Below are 24,547 nucleotides of genomic sequence, written 5' to 3' on the forward strand. Positions count from 1 at the left end.
TGTTTATTTCATTTTTTTCAACTTTCTTTTAATGCTGGAGGTTTACACTACATTTAAGACACATGAAATAATCAAAGGTGAGGGCCCCACTTTTACATATTTAATTAGCTTTTTATGTGATTTATTGTTTTAATTGTATTTGCACCCTGTGCCATTGGCCAATGAAAACAAGACACCCCAAGTTCATGTAAAGAAAGATTGGAAGCGCTTTGAAAGATCATTGTGTTTATTACTGTTGTTGCTGTCAAAGAGTACAATGTTGACATTCATCCAGTTGGAAGGTGTCCATTTGCGTGACATTGTGTACATGTACACACACACACACACTAATTAGCAAAGTGTGTGTTGTAGCGTTGCGGAGCCTACACAAAGTGTCTGGTTAAATACGATCAAACAAAAACAAAACAAAAAAAAAGCTTGTAAAAAATGTAATAAAATAAAAACTATAGAATTTTGGTCCAGACCCCCCCTCCCCCCTTGCTCTTTTTATCAGGAAGCGTATGGAATGTGATTGTCTTGACTCGGGAGCAGAGATGTAAGAAGAACAAATCGTAAACACTTCCTTCAAAAGTGAGGCGTTTGAGTACCTCAGCTGTCATCATTGCAATCCTAAGGCCAGATAAAGTACTTAAGTGTAGGCACCCTGACTCGGCGTTCAAGTTTGCTTCCTACGTGATCTATACGTCAACGTCTGAAGCAGCGAAGGCATCACGTGCTTTCAAGAGGAATGTGTGAAGATTTCAACATAAATAATTCTCGCTGTGTAGCCAACACTGCTTGTGGATGAGTACAAAAGAAAAAAATTGTGAGTATAAAGGATGTTATATAATAAAGATATGATAGGATCAGACCATTGTACAATGTGACTAAGCTCTACAAGTGCTTATAGTTCTATCCTCAAGTGGTTGCTTGTCAAATAATACCAAAATGTGTGAAGCTTTTGCTTGAAATATAAATTAAAAAAAAAGAAAAAAAAAAGATGGCCGATGGAATTGAAGGAGTTTTCTAACAAACTGCTGAATTCATTTTGCGCCCTGGCAGGATGGATGGAGAAATAGTCCAATCTTCACAGCATTTGGTTTCTTTTTTTAGAAAGGAAATAGAAATGTGCAAAGGCACCTAAAGGGGCCGACAAACAAAACGTGAGACGCTGAGAAGGCGTCCCTCCTCTCCCTCTTTGGGATCGTGGTCATTATTTGGTGGTCAAGCCAAAGTCTTGAGATTGTCGTGGTCCTGGATTTGAAAGGCTCCTTGCCGACTTTAGTGGCCCATACCTGGGGAGGAGGGCGGGGAGGAAAGACAAATTAGTCACAATATACCTATTTGCAACAACAACAACTGATACATGCTTTAATATTAGCTATGCTATGCTGTCCTATCAGCTAGGATGAGAAAGAAAGAAACTAAGATCCCAATGATGAATCAGATTTATCATATAAAACATCAAAGCAATGAGATAAAAAGTCAGAAATATGAGTAAGAAAGTCGGGAAAGTCAATCTTGAGATAAAAATCATGATATAAAAGTCAATTACGAGATAAGCGTTCATTCATTCATAATTCATAATTATGAGATAAAAAGTTGAAATTATGAGAATGTTGATATTGAAAAGTTTTAATTCTGAGACAAATGTTGAAATTACAAGATAAAAAGTCTTAGGAGAACATTATGAAGACAAAAAAATCTGAATTCTGAGATAAAAAGTCAAAATTATGAGAATGTTGTGATACAAAAAGTAAATTCCGAAACAAATGTTGAAATTATAAGAGGAAAAGTCATAATTATGAGATAAAAAGTCATAATTATTAGAATGTTGTGATATAGAAAAGTCGTAATTCTGAGACAAATGTTGAAATGATAAGAAACTGTCATAATTATGAGGTAGAAAGTTGAAATGACATGATAAAAAGTCTTATGAGAACATTATGAGAAAAAAGTCATAATTATGACATAAAAAGTTACAATTATGAGAACGTTGTGATATAGAAAAGTCCTAATTCTGAGACAAATGTTGACATTATAAGATAAAGTCATAAATATGAGGTAGAAAGTTGAAATGACATGATAAAAAGTCTTATGAGAACGTTATGTGAGAAAAGAAAACTGAATTATGAGATAAAAAGTCAAAATTATGAGAATGTTGTGATATAAAAAGTCAATTCCGAATCAAATGTTGAAATTACAAGACAAAAAGTCATAATTATGATAAAAAGTAAAAATTATGAGAACCTTATGACATAGAAATGTAAGATAAGAAGTCCAAATTATGAGGTATAAAGTTGAAATGACATGATAAAAAGTCTTGAACGTTATGTGGGAAAAAAAAAATCCGAATTATGAGATAAAAAGTCAAAATCATGAGAACATTGTGATATAAAAAGTCACTTCTGAAGCAAATGTTGAAATTATAAGACGAAAAGTCATGATTATGAGATAAAAAGTTAAAATTATGAGAACATTGTGATATAGAAAAGCCCTACTTCTGAGACAAATGTTGAGATTATAAGATAAAAAGTCAAAATTATGAGGTAAAAAGTTGAAATTACATGATAAGAAGTCTTACACGAGAACATTATGAGGGGAAAAAAATCTGAATTATGAGAAAAAAAAGTCAAAATTATGAGGTAGAAAGTTGAAATGACATGATAAAGTTTCTCTATGAGAAAAAAAAACAATGATAAAAAGTAAAAATGATGAGAATGTTGTGATATAAAAAAGGTCATAATTCCGAGACAGATGTTGAAATTCTAAGATGATAAGTCATAATTATGAAAGTCATATAGAGACGAGATAAACACCTTTTTACGAACTGTGTGATAAGAAGTTGAAATGGTGAGATTCCGCCCCAACAAAGTGACCAGTATGAGTTAAAAAGTGAGAATTGGGTACGACACGATGATGACATCCAAACTGAGCGTGTGCAGCATCCTTCATCACAAGGCCTTCATCACAGGGTGCTTTTAATCTCCTAATTTGTCCTGATGTTGACTTAGCATCGAGCTATTTCATGGCCCTCCTTCATGCCCCCCCATAAAGTGATGTACCAGATACTCACCATTAGTGACTGATTTGGTGTCGCTTCTGCCCGCCACCTGCCGCACAAAAACAAAGACAATGAACGTCCATCCTGGCGACAACGTTTCCTTTGTCACACCAGGAGAAGACGTGTGCCAACAGCCAATGGCAGCTAAGAAGAAGAGCCACTAGAGGGCGTACTAGAGTATGAACCATTACGACTTCCTGCGTCCAACTGCTGATGACAAGATAGCAAAACAGTGTGGCAGCAAAGTTTGTCGTCTATTACCTCTTCAGGCTTTCCCCACATTTTAATGACGATATCAATTAGCTATGAGTTCTTTGAGGGAAACACAAACACAACAGGTTGTCACAAACAGTGTTCCAAAATGTCCCACAGATATGAGACACACGAACGCCACAACAGCAATTATCAGACGTGTACCTAAATGTTGCGTCTGTGGGATGCTTACCTTGGGTACAGAGGAGCCTTTGTTTTCCCATAAACTCCTCTTATTGGTCACGTCCACAGGCTTCAGGTCCTGGCAAGCAAGAAAGAGGGAAAATAACCGTTTGACAGCAGACAGATATCACGGAGAAGACAAAAAGACTCAACACGACACTTCATCACCGAGACGCAGCTGTGTCTCCTGCTGTCTCAGGAATATTTCACTTGGCTTGGGACTCACACAGCCAATGCAAAAGACACTCAACAAAATGGCCGTTATTTACTAAAAAGGGGGGAACATTAGCATGAAAAAATGGGGAAAAAAATTGTATTATCTACTGAAAAATTATGGAAAATACATTTTCTGAAAGTGGCTATTATATAAAATATTATATATTTTTAAAATTATTTTTAAATATATATTTTATATTATATAAAATATGGACATTACTGAAAAATTGGGAATAAAGTGGCATGACCTACACAACAAAATGGCCGTTATTTACTAATAAGGGGGGAACATTAGCATGAAAAAATTGGGGAAAAAATTGCATTATCTACTACAAAATTATGGAAAATACATTTTCTGAAAGTGGCTATTAGATAAAATATTATATATATATATACATATATATATATATATATACATTCATTCATTTTCTACCGCTTTTCCTCACAGGGGTCGCGGGGGGTGCTGGAGCCTATCCCAGCTGTCTTTGGGCGAGAGGCGGGGTACACCCTGGACTGGTGGCCAGCCAATCACAGGGCACATATAGACAAACAACCATACACACTCACATTCATACCTATGGACAATTTGGAGTCGCCAATTAACCTAGCATGTTTTTGGAATGTGGGAGGAAACCGGAGTATATATATATTATTCTTTTTAAATATATATTTTTATATTATATAAAATATGGACATGGACATTACTGAAAAATTGGGAATAAAGTGGCATGACCTACTCAACAAAATGGCCGTTATTTACTAAAAAGGGGGGAACATTAGCATGAAAAAATGGGGAAAAAATGCATTATCTACTGAAAAATTATGGAAAATACATTTTCTGAAAGTGGCTATTATATAAAATATTATATATTTTTTTATTATTTTTAAATATATTATATATTTTATATTATATAAAATATGGACATGGACATTACTGAAAAATTGGGAATAAAGTGGCATGACCTACTACTACTACTGAACTATTGAAAAAATGTCTCTTGTTGGAAATTTTGAGGGAAAAAATTGCTACTGAAAAATCAAAGGAATCATTGGAACACTCAGTGGAACATCTGGGGAAAAATGGCTATTATTCATAAAAAATTAAAGGGATTACAACTGAAAAATGGCCACGAGATACTGACAAATTATGGACATTTCAGGAACTTAATTCAAAATTTTGGATGACTTGAGGCAAATGTACATTATTTTTGAAAAGGTTGAGAGAAAACAGATGGGGGAAAAAATTGCATTATTATTGAAGTGATGGGGGAAAATGGCACTTTTTTTAAATTGAAAAGCAAAAAAAAACGGTCTTCATTTTTTGCAAAACGTTTTTAAAAATATTTTTAAAAAATGCATTCTACTGGGAAAAAAATGACATTACTGGTAACATAGGTAATATTTCCTGAAAAATTAAGAGAAAGTTAAAAAAAAAGTTGGCATTACTGAACTGCGATCAATGAGAAATCATGAAAAAAAAGAGAAATATGGATAAAACATTACAACAATATGTAATTAAATGGTAAAACATCTGGGAAATATTGGCATCGTATTGAAAAATTACCAACATGTCTTATTTACTGTAACATTTGTGGAAAAATAACCGAAAATGCAGGAGAAAAAAAAAGCATTAAATTACATTAGTAGTTGTTATTTTCACCGTGGCCACTAGATGACGCCAAACACACAATACTTAAAGTACAGTCTACACAAAGAGTGTGTATAAAATGACGGCACGCTTTTTGAAAGGCAATGATGTAAAGTGAAAGTAAAGATGTGATCCAGTGGACACACGGAGTGAAATGCTGCCTGAATGTCAATTGTGAGTTATGACAGGCGTTGCCATGGTGACGACCTACCAATGGCCTTCCTCCCGATGCTTTGCCGCTCTCCGGGGTTTTATTCAGCCAGTCGTTGATGCGGCCCGCCACACCCGTCTTTATGACAGCTGCTTCCTGTTTGGACAGAGGTCAAAGTTGAGGAAGCGGCGCTGAAAAGCATCTCCTCGCCCTGCCGGAAGGCCAACCTCTCTCACCTTGAGGGCGCTGCTGCCGCCACTTCCCGGTGTGCTGCACACGTTGCCTTTCTCCCACATGCTCTTGATGTTCCGTATGCTGTCGGTGACCACGGGGAGGTCCACGGTGCCCGAGCGAGGAGATCGGGACTCCTTGTTCTCTCTCTGCGGCGACAAAAGTTGGCGGCTTTAATTTGGGTCGCTGACAGCGGTGACAAATTCCCCGCAGCCGCCGCCACAAAGTGCACCGCTTTGCAAATCAACTGAGAAAAATTTGCTGAGGGGGGCCAAAAAGGAATGAGGGAGCCAGTGAATCACAGGTCAGCTGGGATGTCAACACCAGGCTGCGACACGATGCCATTCTGGATGCTTTACAAACACCTTCATCACTCACTTTCTGACATTTCACTCTTCAACAACATTAGTCTTCTACCTCGTAAATCTACTCTACAGTATCAACATCTTCAGGAAGTGACTAGTGGCACCTGACTGAAATAGAATGGGCAAAATGTACATTATTCATGGTAGGGGGGGAATTTATCTACTAATAAATTGAGGGAATTTGGCAGGAAAAAAGTACAGGAACTATAACCATCACCTGCATCAAAAATTTTAAAAATTCTAAAATTTATTTAGTCAATAAAAATTATAGAAAAATATGCATTTAATAAAAAAATAGGGGATAACAATATTTAAAAAGACCATTATCTACTAAAATATGAGAAAAAATATTTTATGGAGTGGAAAAAACAGGCATTTTTATTGGAAAAGTATTAAATAAAAATGTCATTATGAAAATATTATGGAAAAAACAATAAGAAAAAAAGAGGCATTATTTTTTACGGGAAAATAATGAGAAATATTTTTCGGCTGCAAAAAAATGTTCAATATTTACTACTATTTTCAATATATTTAATAAGAAAAAATAAAGTTATGGAAATGAGGGGCGATCTATCGATTGAAAAATATTTCTGGAAAATTATAGGAAAAATTGCCATTACGTAAAAAACTGTTTTTTATTGTTAAAGTACATTTAATTAAAAATAAAATAAAAAATATGGGATCAAAATGAGAAAAGAGGCATTATTTATATCAGAACTACAAAAAATGTGCAATATTTACTGCAATTAAAAAGAAGCACTGAAAATATAGGCTTTGCGTGAAAAAAAAATGAAAAAAAGTCAAAAAGACAAAAGTACAAAAAGACAAATTTTTAATGGGAAAAGTATGCTAAAATGTGTATTTTAAAATATTTTCAATAAAAAAATTTGAAAAATGATACGATTTACAAAAAAATCTACCAAAAAAATGGGGCAGCAGGAATAAGCATTACCTTCAAAAACTGGGAGAATTTGGGGGAAAATGTAGGGTAAAATAAACAAAGATAAGGATAAAATGGCATTCTTTATTGAAAAATTTATAAAATATTTATTGAATTTTGGGAGAAACTGAGCATTATTTACTGAAAATTTGGCCTCAGCTAAAAAAAAAGTCATTATTTATGTCAAACATTATGGTGCAAACATGCATCATCAACAAAATTAATGTGAAAATATGGAGACAAAAGGTTGCAATCCAAGAGGTTCCATTCCAAATGTTTCTAGCCAACGCTAACCTGAGCGGCTGAGGTGTACTGCTCCAACCTGTTGTCGATCTTGGACACCACGGGAGAGAGAGATGTCTTCACAGTGCTGTTGGAGGACAGGAAAACAACAATACAAACAGAAGTCATTATTTTCCCTGGGCATTTACTGCGCATCCCAGCCAGGCCATGTGGACTGTGGTGCTTTACAAGCACAAATACAAGCTTATTTATTGATTTTTTTTTTTTTTTTACCTTTTCTGTGCCGACTTGTTGAGAAACTCTGCTCGCTCTCCAATCTGTTAAACAAACGTTCCAAGAGCCGTGAGCAATACAAGATGCGGTCGTGTTGCAGTAATGAGAGAAGAGTTTGGTCTCAGATGATATCAACATGCAATAAGCTGAAGGTTGATTGTTCCCACACAGAAAAGAAACATCAGTGGACTGTGGGAATCTCAAAAGAGTGTTTATCATATACAACAAGAGGCTCAAAGGGGACACACACACACACACACACACACACACACACACACACACACACACACACACACACAACAACTTAAGGGACAAAAAAAATGTGCGAACAACCCTCTCTCTCTTTTCTCCCTCCTTTGCTTTGCCATCCAACCAATGTGGGAGTTCCCAAAATACCCCTGGACAGGAAATTCCCCATTCTCAGATGCATTTTTAACAGCTTGCGCCATGCGAAGGCAGTTACAGTAATCCTCTTAACCCCTGGTGGCTTTCCTGCATCCTCGCTGCTTGTGTCCCACAATGCACGGCTGCGGCACCTTACTTAAAGGTCGAGGCATTCTTTGTTGAAAAGTGGTAACAAATTTACATTATTTACCAAAAAACAGGGGTAAAAATGATCATTTTTCTGATTATCCTATGCAAAAAAATGTTTTAAAATGGGTATTGTTTGTTAAAAAAATAGGGAAAAAAATAGATATCAGCTACCCAAAAATTCTAGAATAAATAGGCAAAATATTATGGTGAAAAAAGAAAAAAATGGTGGGGAAAGTATGGGATAAAAATAGGCGTTCTTTCCTGTAAAAGTGGAAACAAATTTCGAATTACCAAATTCTTCTTTTTTACCAAAAAATTGGGGAAAAAATAAGACAACATTTCTGGAAAAGTAGGCATTATTTAAATTTTTTTTTTAATATGAAAAAAATGTCTATTAGTTACTTAAAATGGGTATTATTTCCTGAAAAAATAGATATTAGCTCTAGAATAAATAGGCAAAATATTATGGTGAAAAAATAGTGGGGAAAGTATGGGATAAAAATAGGCGTTCTTTCCTGTAAAATTGGAAACAAATTTAGAATTACCAAATTCTTTTTTTTTTTTTTTTACCAAAAAATTGGGGGCAAAAATAATAGTATCAACATCATAAACAGGCATTATATATTATGTACTTAAAGATCATTAGTTACTTACTGAAAATCAGATCTAATATGCTTTACCAAAAATGTAGTATTATTTACAGAAAAAATAGGAAGAAAATAGGTATGAGTTACTACATAATTGTGAAATAAATAGAGATGTAGGAAAAATCTCCTTAAAGTCAAACTGCATCACGATGCAACATTAAAGCTTATGTTTAAAGGTGTCAATTAGAAACACAAACACACCTACACACACACACACACAGAGTTATACCTACAGTGAACAGGATAACAAAATAAAGCTGGACATGCGTGGGAAGAAGATGGAAGTTGCCATTGAGAAATAGTCCGTGTTTGTGTAAACATGGTAAACACTCCAATGACCGACCTTGAGGGAGGAGCCTCGAGGGCTGACACACTTGAAGGGTTTGTCCTCGCCGTCCACCGTGTCTTCCACCTTCTGTCTCTTCTCTGCTGCCTCCGCCCTCCTCCGCTCAATCTCCTCCTTCATCTTCCTCTTCTCCTCCTGCAGCAGCACACAAGTCTTATTTGTGTGTGCGTGTGCGTGTTCACACGAGAAAATCTTCAGACATTCAAGCAATTAGCATACGGACCATTTGTACATGTATTCATAAAAAGAGGACGGCGCAAGGCGTCTCTGAGCCGCCTCGTCTCGCTTAATTAGTATCTCCCTATCCCTCGGCCATCTTTTAATTACAAACCAAAAGGCCTCATTAACATCACACAAAAAAGCAGCAAGAAGCGGGTGCGCCGCCGCCAAGACCAACAAAGACCAGCCAGTCGGGGTAACGAGGAGGATGCGGAGCAAAGCGTGTGACAACAACATTCTTTATAATTTGATGACGGCTAAACAAGAAGCTAACGCTGGTACGTATCGGCCAAATATCAGCATTAAAATGCAGTATCGATTGTTGGTATCGTATTTTTCGATTATGAAAATCAATATTTTAAAAATGCTGATACAACACATACAATATTGGTTCATTCCAACACAGGAGATGTCGTGTTACACAAATCGGTATCGGAAATCGAGAGCCGGTTTTGGGCAAAAAAGCCAATATCGAAATGTATCCTCGTGACATAATGTAGAGAGATGACGTAAAGGATTATTGAAGTGGCCATTTTAAGTCTAATATTGAGACCAGGTCTCCTCAAAAGACCTGTTCTCTGTGGTCGCCATGGTAACTGCCATAGACGTAATAAGTGTTTGAAAGAAAAGTAGAAAAAGTCAAGAAAAAGTGAGTTCATTTCCAGAAGAGAAGACTTTTGCACCTCCTCTCTGGCCTTCCTGTCAGCCTCCTCCTGCTTCTTCTGTCTCTCCTCCTCCTCCAGCACCTTCCTCCTCTCCTCCCGCTTCCGCTTCAGCTCCTCCAGCTCGGCTTCGGCCTCCTGTTGCTTCTGCCGCATGCGCTCGAACTCCTCGCTCTCAGCATCGTCGCGGCGCCGTTTCAGCTCCTCCAGCTTGCGCTCGGCCTCCAGACGGGCGGCCGCATCGTCGTCATCTTCGTCAGCCACCGACCCCTCGGTTGAACGCATGCTGCCTCGACTGGGGAAGGACGGACAGACACGTTTGATACTGGATACTGTCTGAATATTTCAACTTGAACAACACACAAGAGCAGCAAACACCTTTAAAGATACTGTTACCCCTCACCTCAAGTTTCACGATTAAGGCTTGGTGACCCGAGTCCACTAAAGGCTTTAGTTTGCGAAAAACTTTCAGTAATTTTTTTTGTTTTAGAAATATTATATTATTATATTTTTCTACAATTGTCCCCATTTTTCCACCAAATAATGCATAAATAATGGACATTTTTCACACTTTTCCTCATTTTTCATTCACTAACTAACTTTTGTTCAATGTTTCAGTAATATTTCAGTAAAATTGCAAATATTAAATGTTTTCCCGATTTTTCAGTGTTTTCAACACATTTTTCTCAATATTCATAACTGTGAATAATAATTTAAAAAAATTTTCATCAAATTATGACATATTTTCTCACTCAAATGTTCCAATATTTGCAGTAAATTTGCAGTTTTTTTTCATATTTCTTCACAAAATAATTTTAGTCATACGTTCCCTCATTTTTTATGCAAATAATGCTATTTTGTTTCATAAATATTTCCCTATTTTTGGGTAAATTTTTCTCAGCAAGAGCTGCAAATACCTTACCCTCATTTTTCAGTAACAAACACACATTTTTGTTCAATGTTTCAGTAATATTTCAGTAAAAATGCAAATATTGAATGTTTTCCCAATTTTTCAGTGTTTTCAACACATTTTTCTCAATATTTAAAACTGAATAATAAAACATCATTTTTCACCTAAATATGAAAATTTTTCTCACTCAAGTGTTCCAATATGCAAAGTAAATTTGCAGTTTTTTCTCATATTTCTTCACAAAATAATGTCATACGTTCCCTATTTTTATGCAAATAATGCTATTTTTTAATAAATATTTTCATCATATTTTTCAGTAAATAATGCAATTTTTATCATAATTTTCAGTAAATAAGTACAATTTTCATGTTAATTTATCTGTAAGTAATGCACTTATTGAAGTTTTTCTCATTCTTAATACACATTTTAATTACGTACTTTCCTTTTTTTAAGTACGATTTTCTCAACAAGAGCTGCAAATACCTTAAAAGACTTACGTACATTTTTATCTCAGGTTTAAGGCTTCATCTTGAGGCTTGGTGACCCGAGTACACAAAAAGAACTTCTAATCTGATTCAGATATGCCTTTCAATTCTTTTGTTGACGCCTGTGGCACCACTTGCCTGCCTTAATAGCGTATGGCCTGCAGTTGCACATTAAAGTGTTGCTTATTTTGAAAGGTAAGAGTGGTTTTAGTGACCTTGGTGTAGAACGTTACAGCACAACTGATATGAGCCAAGTTAATCCCGCATTATCTGCTTTCACCATCGGAATATAAACACACTATTAAATACCACTGTTGTTTTCAGTGCTCATGTCATGCATCTTTAATGAGGAGCCAAATTTGGTACCTGAGTGTCCTCTCGGGTTTCCTGTACTGTTTTGGAGTGGCCTCCTCCTCGTCCTCATGCAGACCTCCGTTCTGCTTCCTCTGCTCCTCGCGAACCTCCACGCTCCTGCTTGGCTCAGTCAGCTGCACACACATACACATCGGTACAGTTAGTGTGGAACAAACTAGACCAAGGGGGTCTTGGAATGAAGTGACACACATCATATTACACACTGCAAGCCTGAGGACTACTTGTCAGAGTCCCTAGACAAGTGGAGGATTTGGAGTAGGCAACATTAGGTACGCTATCATGAGATCCGGTTCTGTGTTGACCCCGTGATAAGACAGTGATCTTCCTCCCAAGAGTGACTGACGAGTATGTGGAGCAAAAGTCAAGTGTAATGTAATGAAGCACGCAGGTGCAAGATGTGCAAAAAAACACAATCAGTGACCACTCAGTGAAGCATAGCATGAATCTTATTGATTTGGATTATGAAGCTGCAGATCACACAGTGACAATCAAGGGCACGTGGGTAATCTCAGCATCCATTCTCTAACACGTTTGAATCGGCAGAGATGCTGCCGAGGTTGCCCGAGAGTGACTTTGTGGAGTGCTTGTAGTGGACACATCTAGTGAAGAGTGTAGATACCTCATTGTCCTCGTGCGAGTGCAGTATCTCACACACCTCTTTGTCCGCTTCACTGTCATTTCTCTGCACCATACGCTTGCTCCCCGAGGCGCTGTCTACATAATCGCCCTCGAGTGCCTCTTCAGCCACTACATCTGCTGACTCGGCCTGATTTGAACTGACTAGCGAATGACTTCTTTCTTCCGTGAGCTCCTATGAAACGAGGATCAATGAGGAACTTTATTATGAAAGCACCATGAACACACCGTCTTTTGTATTTTAGGTTCCTGGCTTGATTCCTAGCAACACCAAATCCACCTCAGATTTTTCAGGAAATAATTTACATTATATTCTCCCCAAAAGCAGATTCTGATCCATAAATAATAGACATGTTTTTTTCCGAGGTAGTGCACATTTTATATAAATTGTCCAAATTTGGTAAGCAAATAAACTACATATTAATCCATAAATAATGGAGATTTATTTCCAATTTTAAAACTGCAATTTTTGGGGTAATCAGCACATTTTATTCATAAATACCCAGCATTTATTTTTCAAAATACTTCTGATATTTTTAGTAAAAAAAAAAAAAATCTCAAATGAGATTCCCTCAAAAAAAATTTGATCACATTTTGGTTTTCACATTTTTTTTCATTTTCACATAACTTTCACATTTCAATGTACATTTATAAATGTATGTATGAATACATATTAATCCAGAAAATAAAAGACATCTTATTTCATTTTCTGATATTTTTAGAAATATTAATAAACATAAAAAAATATGTTTGTCTAACATTTGCCAGGAAATAATGCACATTTTTCTCAAAAAAAAAAGCTGATTTTAATCCATATATGTTTTTCAAATGCGCTCAAATATTTAGCAAATAATTTTCCCAATATTTACCCAAATTTATAAAGAAATAATGCACATTCCCATAATCCCTCAGTATATATTGCACATAAAAAATAATTCTCAATTTTTCAGTCAATAATCACATTTTAATCCATAAATTATGGACATTATTCCTAATTTTGTAGTTTTTTTCAGCAAGTTTACCTTACTATAGCATAATTTTTCAGCCTAATTTTTCAGTAAATAATGTACAATTTCCCTATTTTTTCAGTACATAATGCTTACATTCTAATCTAATGGATTGGATAAAATGGTGCCTTCCAGGTCTTCCTATTGGCTGGTGAAAAAAAGACTCACCTCTTCTCTTAGGTAACTTCTTTTCTCCGTCATCCTCTCCTCTTCAGGAGCAGCCTCTTCTTCCTCTCTTGTCACCACTACCTCCTTCTCCTCTTCCTCGCCATCACGGTAACGAGCCCGGCGCCAGGATGATGGCCTCTCCTCCTCCTCCTCCTTGTACTTTTTGCTCTTCTCCGCAGAGCTGCCGTCGTTGTCGGGATCTGGCTGACCTTCCATCTCAGCGTCCAGCTGCCTCTGCCTCTCCAGCGCCTCCTTCATACGACGCTGGCGCCGCTCCTCTCTCTTAGCCATGCGGTCCAGCAGGGCTTGGTCTTCGCTGTCGTCGTTGCCGCCTCGGTAGGAGCTGCTTACGGAGTCGCCTTCTGTAACACTGAGGAGGCAAGACACACACGTGAGGACAAGATCTCGTCTCGTTAAGAGTTGTTTTAAAAGTTAGACAGTCATGGATCACAGGATCTGCATCCATCTTTGGTAAACCGATGTTCCCAAGCATATTTTATGACGTTTTCTGCTCACGCCAGACTCAAATAAAAACTAAGAATGCCTCATGTCTTTATAGCTGAAGATTTGATGGTGAGTGTGTGACACTGCATTGTGTGAGAACCGACTCCCCAAATAATAACCTTTTAAATACACAAACACCTCTAAAAACAATACAAAAATGCTGCTAAAGAAATCAAAGTTGAGAAAGCCAGGAGGACATGTCTGTGGTGAGGACCTGTCCATGCAGCCAAACTGTCAGCCTTTGGCTCTGCAGTCAGGTCGTCGCCACAGAAATGTTTGAAAATAAACTGCACTGAAAATAAATCAGAAAAAAAAAGGAATATTGGATTCCAGCATGGAAAGGATGATTTTTTTTAAAAAAACAGCAGCAAAAGACGAACAAAGAGAAAAAAAAAAGACGAGCAGCTGTTCAGGGCGAGGTTATGTGTCTGCATCCTGCTCTTCTGATGCTATTGTTGCATGACAACTGCAGGACGCACACAAAAGGGAACCACTGAAGAGCCCCGTGTTGCTTCCATTGCCAGGTTCCACATCAATATGTTTGCAGCTATGTTGCTATGACGATAAACAAGTACGGCTGCCGTTGAGACAGTTATCCTAGCCTAGCGTCAAGCATGGTTGTAGCACAATAAGCATCTTTTCTCCCACAGAATTTTAATGAGCTACTGCAACTACAGATTTTTATTTCTAAAACTGGTGAATTCTTAGTCTGATATTCCTTCCTCACACAACAGACTCCAACAAACTAGCCACCATTTTATTGCATACAAAAGAAAAGAATATACTTAAAAGTAGTCAGTGAACAGCATATATATTCTATCTCCTGAATTTTTATATAAATAGCGGACAGGATATTAAGCATGGTGGTCTGAGTTGCATGAGTGCTGCTGGCACTAGGGGAGCTGTGGTCTCAATGAGGTAAATACACTTTTGTTGTTTATTCATTCATTCACTTTCTATCACTTTTCCTCACGAGGGTTGTGGGGGGTGTTGGAGCCTATCCCAGCTGTCTTCAGGCGAGAGGTGGGGAGTACACCTTGGACTGGTCGCCAGCCAATCACAGGGCACATATAGACAAACAACCATTCACACTCACATTCATACCTATGGACAATTTGGAGTCGCCAATTAACCTAGCATGTTTTTGGAATGTAGGAGGAAACCGGAGTACCCGGAGGAAACGCACGCATGCACGGGGAGAACATGCAAACTCTACACAGAGATGGCCGAGGGTGGAATTGAACCCTGGTCTCCTAGCCGTGAGGTCTGTGCGCTAACCACTATTTAGATAATAACGCCATTGTCAGTGGATAGTAAATATGTATTGCTATATAGTATCGTCCAAATGGAAGGTAATGTATAATATTGGTCACCTGTGGCTGTTGATCATGACCAGGCTGTCAGGCTGGCTACTCGTCTCCTCGGCTTCCCTGCTCCTCATTCTCTCCTGGCGGGCCCGGCGCCTCCTCTCACGGGCCGCCTCCTCCTCGTCATCGTCGTTCTTTGACATCCTGGAGGAAGAGGAGTCAATAAAGCAGTTGACTAAAAGGGCTTTCCTACACAGACGATACATTCAAAGATATGTTTATTCCGGCCACCTGACATCCATAACATCCTGATCTGCGTCGGCCCGACTGACCTTTCCGCTGAGCACACGGCCGGGCTACCTTTGCCTTTGAGCCGGGGCAACCAGGCGTGCCGTTACATGTTAATTGCAACATATGAGTGGTGAGCCGAGCTAAAGCCGCTTTGGGTTTACGTGAGGCTTTTGTGGCTCGTCGTCAACAACAGGCTTCCCCCTCTACTCCCATCTCCCCCCTTTTCTTACACTTCTTATGAGTTACGTTGTCCAAACAGAGATAGATGAATCTGTTAACACCCAAGCATGACCTGCGGGATGATGACATCACTAACAATCATTCTTCCATTGGAGCACAGTATCGGGACTCCTACAAGAAGTAATCGTTCCATGTCTTCTATCTATTTTTTGGAATGTGTCTGCTGGACTTTTTGTCCATTGGGAGAATATGTGATGTCAGAGTTCACGACATCTCAGTTCTTCCACACCAAACCGCCCCCAAACTACAAAAAAGCTAATTAAGGCATCCACAGTTGTGTTTTGGGACATACAGTATGTAATTCATATGCACTCCATATGTACTTCAAATATTCCAAACCATAATACTGTCTTCTGGGTTGAATACGGCCTGTTCCGCTGGCCTAAACTGTCATCTCGTTTTTGTTCCATAAAAAACATCTTTTGTCAAAGTGTAGTCCTGCAAAAATCAAGTAGATCTGAGATAAATTCATAGTAAAGTTGATAGAAAAAAGTTAAATAATTAATAGCAAAAATGCAAAACAAATCTGTGTCTTCATTTAAACCAGGGGTCTCAAACACGTGGCCCGCAGGACACTAGTTTGAGGCCCCCGCCTTGATATGAAAGTTTAATGTTAGTGTGGCCTGTGCAAGTTTGATATGGATGCTGTATGGTATCATGTACCCAGAAAAAATATTACGTTTGATTAATGTTCATGTTAAAGGTTAAATAATTGTTAATAGTTATCCTCCCTATCCGTGTGGAAGTGGTAAGTTTTTGGCTTTTTAAGTTTAAAGGAAATAACTTGGAGGCTACTGTTTAGGTCGCTAGCTCTCTAGTTTGCGAGTTAGCATGTGTCTCAAGACCCTGCAGTTGCGCAATATGTTGTAAATAAAAAGAGTATAAATGTGACTATAGTCGTGTTTTGTCATGTCTACAGGGCTCTAATAATGCTTTGTTCATTTTAATCTGAAAAAAATAATTTGTCTACCCACCAACTATATGTGGTTTCTTAAGTTTTTATTATTTGCCGTTTTATTATTATTATTATATTTATTTATGACTGATTGATTGATTTTCTTTATTCTTGATGTATTTATTTATTTTTCATCTTATTTTGTGTAGAAAAATAAAAAGATATTTGAGAACAGTGGAATGTTTTATCAGAGCTTTTATTGTAGAAAATCGGAAACAAAGCAAAGTTTATTCATTTTTCTGTTTTTAATAAATGCGTTTTTTTGTTTTTTTTTTAAAACCTGATGCGGCCCAGCCTCGCCCAGACTCTAGCTCCAGTGGCCCCCAGGTAAATTGAGTTTGAGACCCCTGATTTAAACCATGCAAACCTTTATCACCGTGCCTCTTATAAGCATCAGAATGGAGGATCATTAGGAACCGGAGTCAAAACCGGAATGTCGTCACACACACACGGAAGAAGTAAGAGTAAAAAGACAGCACATTTTCTCTTACATATTTGTCAGTTTTGCATATTTGCCGTCACTTCAATATGCTTAGCGGTCACAATTGAGCTCAAGTGAATTAAACCACATCAGTCAGACTTGACTCTCAAGCGGATCAACATCCATTTCGGGAATAGCAGATTTGAACGATTTGCGTTGGTACTTTACCAAAGGAACTGCAACTGAGTTCCTCATAAACGAACCAAACATGCCAAGTGTGAATGCACCCTCAAATGCCACTTGGTTAAGTTGTCTCCCGGTGGCAACATGCCTGCCTAAACTCCCTAGAGGAATGCGCTGTCCTAGAAAACGGCAACCAAGTGTCACAAGGAAGAGGGAAAACAGCTAAAAATGGAAGAAAAGAGTCCTTGGCGGCGAGCGGTGACAAACCCAGGGTTAAAGATTTCTCGGTAGGAGAGGAGAACAAACTTCTAAAAGCTGAATTAGCATTCCTGTCAATCATACTAGTACACACACACACAAGCTCTGGTTTAATATCCTCTTTTCCTTGCTTAGGCCCCCAACTCCATCAGCATCACAGACTCTTGGAAGGAGGAGGGGAGAGAAATGAAAAATGAGAAAGGTTAGAGGTGTGCATGATAATGGAAAAAGGGACTTATCGGCTGATTTCATCGTGGGCGACGCCTTTTTCCTGCACTGCTTAAGCTTACACTTTTCTTTAGTGGTCACACTGAAAGAAATCTGCAAATGATTTGCACCAAACAGGAATTTGGTGCTGAAGCGTTTGTGTAGTAAAGCAAGTAAAAGTCGCACACAAGCGTTGCCATGAGAGCGCCTCTTCTGGGACTAGTATGTCTAAATATTTTCCTTACGGCAAAGTATCTCAGATATGTGAGCAAAAACCATTTGGGAGACTTTCACCCCTACTTGGGAAAAAAAAAAGGGGCGGGTGGGGCTTGTGCTGTCAGAAATGCTGACCCATTCCCACGCTGGACTCCCTGGACTATTTCCGACCCAAAGAACCGCAAGCATCGGATTCTCTCACCCGCCCTCCTCTCCCTTTTTTTTTTGAATGTATTACCTCCACCAAGGAGCTTTCATTTCATCAGCGTTTGTGTTGCTAACAGGATTACGCAAACACCACTTAACAGCTTTACACAAAATTTCAAAGCTGGGTGGGACTCAGGCAATTTAAATCAGATCTTAAGGTGTAATACTTTGTCAGAATGAAAGCATACCATATATGGAAGTGCTCCCCATCTGCCCGGGGTCATACACAGATGATGGGTGTTTCCTGTGCCCAACAGGTGGAAGGGCAGTTGTGCAAAAGGAGGAAGAGGACGAGGAGAACGGGCAGAGGAAGAGGAAAGGAGTGGTGTGACCAGGGCGTGTTTGCAGAGAGAGAAAGGCTGCAGATTAAAATGGAAGCATGAGATCACAAGCTAAAGGTGGGGATTACAGAGGGTGGGAAAAGGAGATGAAGAGGATGAGGACAATAGGTGGAATGTCCAGTAAAAATCCAGTAAAAAAGAGTTGAGACAGCGCCATGGGATGGTGATAAATGAAGGAAAACAAAAAATGTCCAAAAAAGGAGAGTGAGGAAAAAGGGCTTTTCTTCTAAAATTAACATCTGGCATGGCACTTTATACTTAATGGCGCTTTGATATGTTAGCCTCAATGTGAAATATTTAACTCTCTGTGTATCCGTCTCGTGGATAAGCAGCGTCTTTCCTCTGAATTGCATAGGAAACTAATGCATCTGCCTTTGGACACTGACTCTTCTGGAGACTGACTATCTAATAACTCACAAAATTATATAAATAACTCACATTTCAATATCTCAAAAAGTGAGTGCATACTCACTTTTCAGCATTTCATTACAGTTAATCTTCTGACGGACCCACAGAAAGGAATATACATTAGAATAGTCAGTACTTTTACGCTCCTGTTATTCTTTGTTTACATCACATTGCACAGGCTATGAGATCACTGTTGGGACATAGCTAGCTACTGAGTTCTAGTCCAAATTTAGCTTAAAAAGTGTTTCAAATTGAGTAGGGAAGAAGGACAAAGCCAAACACTTACCACTTCCACACAAATTAAGAGGAGAAACTTTTTTCTTTTTTCAAAAAAGGCGATGGTGGAGCAACATTGGAACTGCGATATAGCAAGGGACGACTGTACAGATTTACCATCCACTGAAAATGACCCAACACGGTCATTATTGTCAACTTAACTGGCAACGCAATGAGCACCAAGATAATTGAGTCAAGCCTGGCAACTATAGCATCTTGGTCAGGGCTGCATGAGTACTGCCAGCACTCGGGAGCTGTGGTTCATTAAGTGAAACATGAATTCCAACATGTTATCCTCAATACCAGGCCATGGATTTTTGTGGCTTTAGTGGTGACCCAAAGAATGACATCATTGGTAAAATGTACACAGAAACGTCTAAGATCAGGAGATCAAGATCATCTAGGGACAGACTGAGACGTGGTGACTCATGGTGCTAAGGACTTTGTAGCATTAGTGAGTGGCCACAGTGTTCTTACAACTTGACAGAAGACAGCAAAAAGCTTGGCTCCAGAAAAGTGAATGGTCTTTGTCAACGCTCCATCATCGGATGCCGATCCAAAACACACTGGAATTGAAGCAAGTCACAAGGGTGCACACAACCCGACAACATGTGGGTTTGACTAGTCCAACCCAGGGAGGTCATGTAAATATTGAGTGTTTTGATATATTGACCGAAATGGAAGCAATGTGGAGATGTCATTTTTTTTTTTACATTTTTTAAAATCAATAACAGGAGTGACACATCACCTGCCAGCAGTTATTACTGGAGCTTGTTCCGCTGAAACTGAATTTCAAGTCTACTACAATCCAAACCGTCCTTTGGTCTTTTTCGAGGACTTTTTCCATATTCTGGCTTGAAAACAGCTCTAATAAAGGACGATAATGCATTACATTCTTTATTATACAAAATGAAAAGATGTTTTTTTGGCCCCAAGAAATGTGATGTAATAGGAGATGTCCTGAAAATGCATAATAATCTGCTTGACTGACACATTGTTTATTGTATGCAGATGTGTTTTCAATCATTTTGTCTATCTCTTGTAGTAAGATGAATGAATGCAACATTTTATTTTCTGCTTCAAAAACAAAACAAAAGTCATCGAACTTAGTCTAGCTAAGTCATTGCAAATAAGTAAGAGTACTTTCTGCAAAAACCTTCCTATACAGTAATCCCTCGTTTATTCTGCTTAATTACTTCCTTACCTGATCTGTGATTTTCCGCAAAGCACGATTCCCTTCTTACTATATTAAATATAGTCATACTTTGAGCATAAAAAACATGTTTTAGACCTTCTACATATTTTAGAGCCCTCTAGACATTAAATAACACCCCTATAGTCACCTTCACATTACTATTACTCAATACAGTATCAATAAAGACAAAATGAGACATGTGAAATACATAGTAAATGAAATGGACACATGTTAGCATTGGGTTGAGCTCCTTTTCTGTTGTGTACGGGAGTTCTACGGTGGTTATTTTCTCATCAATGTAACATGTTTAATTTTAACAAAAATATTATTTTCTTAAATATGCATAAAAAAATGACATTACATTTTCTTTAAAAAAAACTACCATGATACTTACTATTCAACCACAAAACAACTATGATTTATTAACATATTTTGGAAAAACAGAATAAAATGAAGCTACAAAATACAAAGCATTAAGTGACCGCCACCGTCACATGACCAGAAGGGAGCTTTGGTAGCAAACCAATATCTATATATTTTGACCGACATGACAAATTTTGTTGTCTTCTACTCCATAATGACTAATTCCACCTTGTTTATGTCAGAAGACAATGGACTTATGCACATGCGGTCTTTCTTCTTAGGCCCCTCCCCCCGTCTTATTGAGGCGAGTGACCTTGGCTGGTATCTGCATCCCTATCCAACTCTTCCTAAGTGGAAAGGTTGCAGCACTGATGAGGAAACTTTTATATAAAAGTGCTATAAAAGGCCTTGGCACATTGTTCTCAGGATAAAAAAAAACCTTATAATCTTTTATGCCTACGCTTGGCACGTTACCACTCCATCACTTGTTGGAATGGGGCTTTAGTTTAATCAATTTCTTCCATTGAATCAAAAGGAGTTCAGCGGGCCTCCATATCTGGGGGAGAAAATTGGAAGGAGAGCGGGGAGGGCATGATTGAGCGTTCCCACTTAAAGGTCATCATGTTGCTTATCTGATTGCTTATCAACCTTGCTTTCTTCTCGTCTTCTATAAGCCCAGGCTGGGGTAGGCGGGGGTGGTGGGGGGGGACAATGTTTGCCAAAGTAAGCTTTTAAAAAGTCCTCAAGGAGGCCTTGAGCTTTTAGAGCAACACTGGCTCTTCCAAATTGGCATCAACATCTGAAGAGTAGAGCTTCATTCCACAACATAGAGCAAGGAATTCTCCACTAAGATCCTAAATGACAGCTCCAATCCAGCAACGCTGTGTGATCTACTACATTTTGAGAAAAAGGTCAACCAAAGAGGGTCTTACCGTTCAGCCTCCAGGCGCATCTCCTCACGTTTCTGCCGCCTCATCTCTCGGCGCTGCTCAAAGTCCATTTCCTCCATAGTTGCACCCTGGGAGATGACATCATCAAACATGATCATCTGGACAATAAGTGTTGAGAAGAAAAATGGACAGACAGGATGTTAAGAGCATTCTAGACCACCCAGCTTGTCCCAACTATGAGCCCTGCTCAACCACCATCCAGAATAAAACAAAGTCTCATTAAGGTGATGCATGCTTTGGAAGAACACACTCGGAAAAAAGGAAGTGTTTTACCTCAAATAAGCGTCTTTCCCCTCAAAACATTCATATAACGTCTTCTAAGTCCTCTCCCAGAGTGCAGCCTAAAAAATGCCTGCCCCCCCTATCCTCTCCTCACTTCTTGTCCCTCCTTCTATCCTGCAATGACCTCCCTTCTTCTCCCCACTCCTCCTACCCTCCCCTATCTCCACCGCTACAGCTTCCTGTGTTGTTTACTCAGAAAAACTACACTTTTGAGCCTCACTTCCTGTGTTGTCTTTTGTAATGGTAATGGTTTTATTTCATTTATTTCACAGTTCTACATGTCCAAAAGGAGTAGGAAGAAGCAAAGCTTATTAAATCCTGCCCCTCCATCTGGTACTTTTACAATCAGTAACTGTTACATTTGTTCACTTCCTGCTTTCCTAATATAGTTTATTTTTTTATATTTTTTTATTTTATCTTTGTCACGTACTGAAGTATGAGGTGATATGACCATACAATGACATCATGGGCACCATAGTAAGTGTCAATATAGTGATATGTATTGCACATCCTTGTATTTAGCAAACATCAACTGCTTGTATTGTTTCTTGAATTGGCTCATCGTTGTGCATTGTTTGAGGTCCTTACTCAATCCATTCCATAGTTTGATTCCACATACTGAAATGCTATGGCTTTTTAACGTAGTCCTAGCATAGAAGTGTTTCAAATTTAGTTCTTCCCTGAGATCATATTTCTTCTCTCTTGTAGAGAAGTATTGGATGACATTTTTAGGTAATTGGTTATTTTTAGCCTCATGCATTATTTTAGCTGTTTGTTTAGCTCTTTGTCATTATAATCTAAAAAGATGCACCGACAAGCTCAATGTTGCTTATGCAGACACAACCAGTTAGGCGTGCAATTGAGTTTTCTGCTATTGCCATTCTAACCCAAAGTAAGGAAAATTCACTCAGCAACACCTCTGCAACCATCCAACTTCAGTACTAGTCTATATGTTCATGTCTCATCCTTAAACACATTGACACGCTGATATTTCTTCACAATTACAACCGTAAATGCTCTTAGCGAGGGCCAATTAGCACTTGCTACTCATGCGAGCATAATTAAATGGCAATGAGAGCACTAACCGCAAGTGACAAGTCACTACATTGCAGAGAGACACTTAGCGTAGAATGTTATGAAGTTAACAGTAACAAATGAAGCTGATCAACACATCCGATATGCACACATTACAAGAATATGTACTCAAATACTCTTATGTACTACGACTAACTCACAATGCATGTACTGAATAAATGCAGGATGAAAAGAACCCACAAGCAAAGGAGCCAGGAGGAAGCCTCTAGCTTGTATTAACAAAAAAAAGATGTGCATGCGTGTAAAATGGTGTATCACTATAGGGACCACCCACACTTTTAGCACAAGCTAACAAAGGCATAGTGAGAGAAAGCTTCTCCACTCCTCTTTTTCACACCACTTCCCCTACAGTGTCATTTGACCAAAGTATAACTACCCTAGTACATAATAACTAGGAAATAATTATTGCAAAAGCTATTATCCTAACACATTGATCATGTCTTTAGCCTCTCAATGTAATACTGGTATCAGTTAATCCACCCATGCCAAAACACATAGTTACAGTGGGTGTTGTTAGACTGCACCCAGCTGTGTGCAAAGTTTCAAGTCAATCCGATCTATGAGGGTTGAATAACAGCGCCACCATGTGGTGCATTTACCAGAAAAACACAGCACAGGTATTTTTGTGCCATTTTGTTGCGTACATTCTACTAAATTCTTGCAAGAGTACCCCCCCGCACATCTCATCTTGACATTATGTCTGCAGAGCTATGTGAGGAATGCTCTCATTTAAGCAGTGTTTTTGGACTTGAAAGAGCCTTCAAATTACCAGTTAAAACGTCTCTTTCGCCAGTGGTATGTTGCATAAAGGGGGCATGAAAATCTTGCTGAGCGCTGTTTTTTTTTTTGTTTTTTTTAACTTGCCAGGTGTTCGCATGACTAATAATAGAAGCTAGCCTATATGCAGTAAAAAATGCGGCAGTAGTAGAATAGAGGAGGCCTTCATGGATAGAGCAGGTGTCCAGGTGAGGAAAGGTATTCCAGTCATGCTGAAATGTGAGCACTGGAACAAAGCCCGACTTCTGTGTGCGTCGAGGTATTTTGCAGTGACAGGTAATGACAGCACCCCTGACCGCTACAGTGGAGGTTTATAGGCTCAGATGCACTGTTAATGCACACCATTTTGTCATTTGATGGTTATAAGGCCATCTTACAGCACATATTGCCTGTGCAGTCAGACAGGGGAGGAAGAGGAGGGGAACAGGGAGAGTGATAGGGCCGACTGCGTGGCTGTAGGCGGTGAAGATGAACAGCTGTTTTGGCAGAGGCTCCTGAGACCATTTTAGTTGTGTAAACGTTTTCTGCAGGCATATT

General features: G+C 38.5%; 1 protein-coding gene across 5 annotated transcripts in view; it reads right to left on the bottom strand.

The window, feature by feature from the left end:
- Positions 1–208: 208 nt before the first annotated feature.
- The window catches only part of cald1a (caldesmon 1a), a 48,614-nt gene continuing 24,275 nt past the window's right edge, over positions 209–24,547 (bottom strand). Inside the window, exons 2-16 of one of the 5 annotated variants that reach the window (XR_009130365.1) lie at positions 21,839–21,924; positions 15,412–15,549; positions 13,535–13,904; positions 12,343–12,534; positions 11,715–11,836; positions 9,975–10,248; positions 9,070–9,207; positions 7,546–7,589; positions 7,324–7,399; positions 5,730–5,873; positions 5,554–5,649; positions 3,489–3,557; positions 3,305–3,355; positions 3,056–3,092; positions 209–1,274 (exon numbers count right to left, since the gene is read on the bottom strand). Coding sequence is in view for 4 of the 5 variants with exons in the window: in XM_058078056.1 (XP_057934039.1) it covers positions 1,261–1,274; positions 3,056–3,092; positions 3,489–3,557; positions 5,554–5,649; positions 5,730–5,873; positions 7,324–7,399; positions 7,546–7,589; positions 9,070–9,207; positions 9,975–10,248; positions 11,715–11,836; positions 12,343–12,534; positions 13,535–13,904; positions 15,412–15,549; positions 21,839–21,924 (1,800 nt within the window). In the remaining variant the exon portion in view is untranslated. Of the gene's footprint in view, positions 1,275–3,055; positions 3,093–3,304; positions 3,356–3,488; positions 3,558–5,553; positions 5,650–5,729; positions 5,874–7,323; positions 7,400–7,545; positions 7,590–9,069; positions 9,208–9,974; positions 10,249–11,714; positions 11,837–12,342; positions 12,535–13,534; positions 13,905–15,411; positions 15,550–21,838; positions 21,925–22,129; positions 22,203–24,547 lie in introns of those variants that run through there. The other 4 variants (XM_058078059.1, XM_058078057.1, XM_058078056.1 and 1 more) reach the window with 4 other exon arrangements.

The sequence above is a fragment of the Doryrhamphus excisus genome, chromosome 7 (genome assembly GCF_030265055.1).
Source record: "Doryrhamphus excisus isolate RoL2022-K1 chromosome 7, RoL_Dexc_1.0, whole genome shotgun sequence".
In the NCBI taxonomy this organism is placed as follows: Eukaryota; Metazoa; Chordata; class Actinopteri; order Syngnathiformes; family Syngnathidae; genus Doryrhamphus; species Doryrhamphus excisus.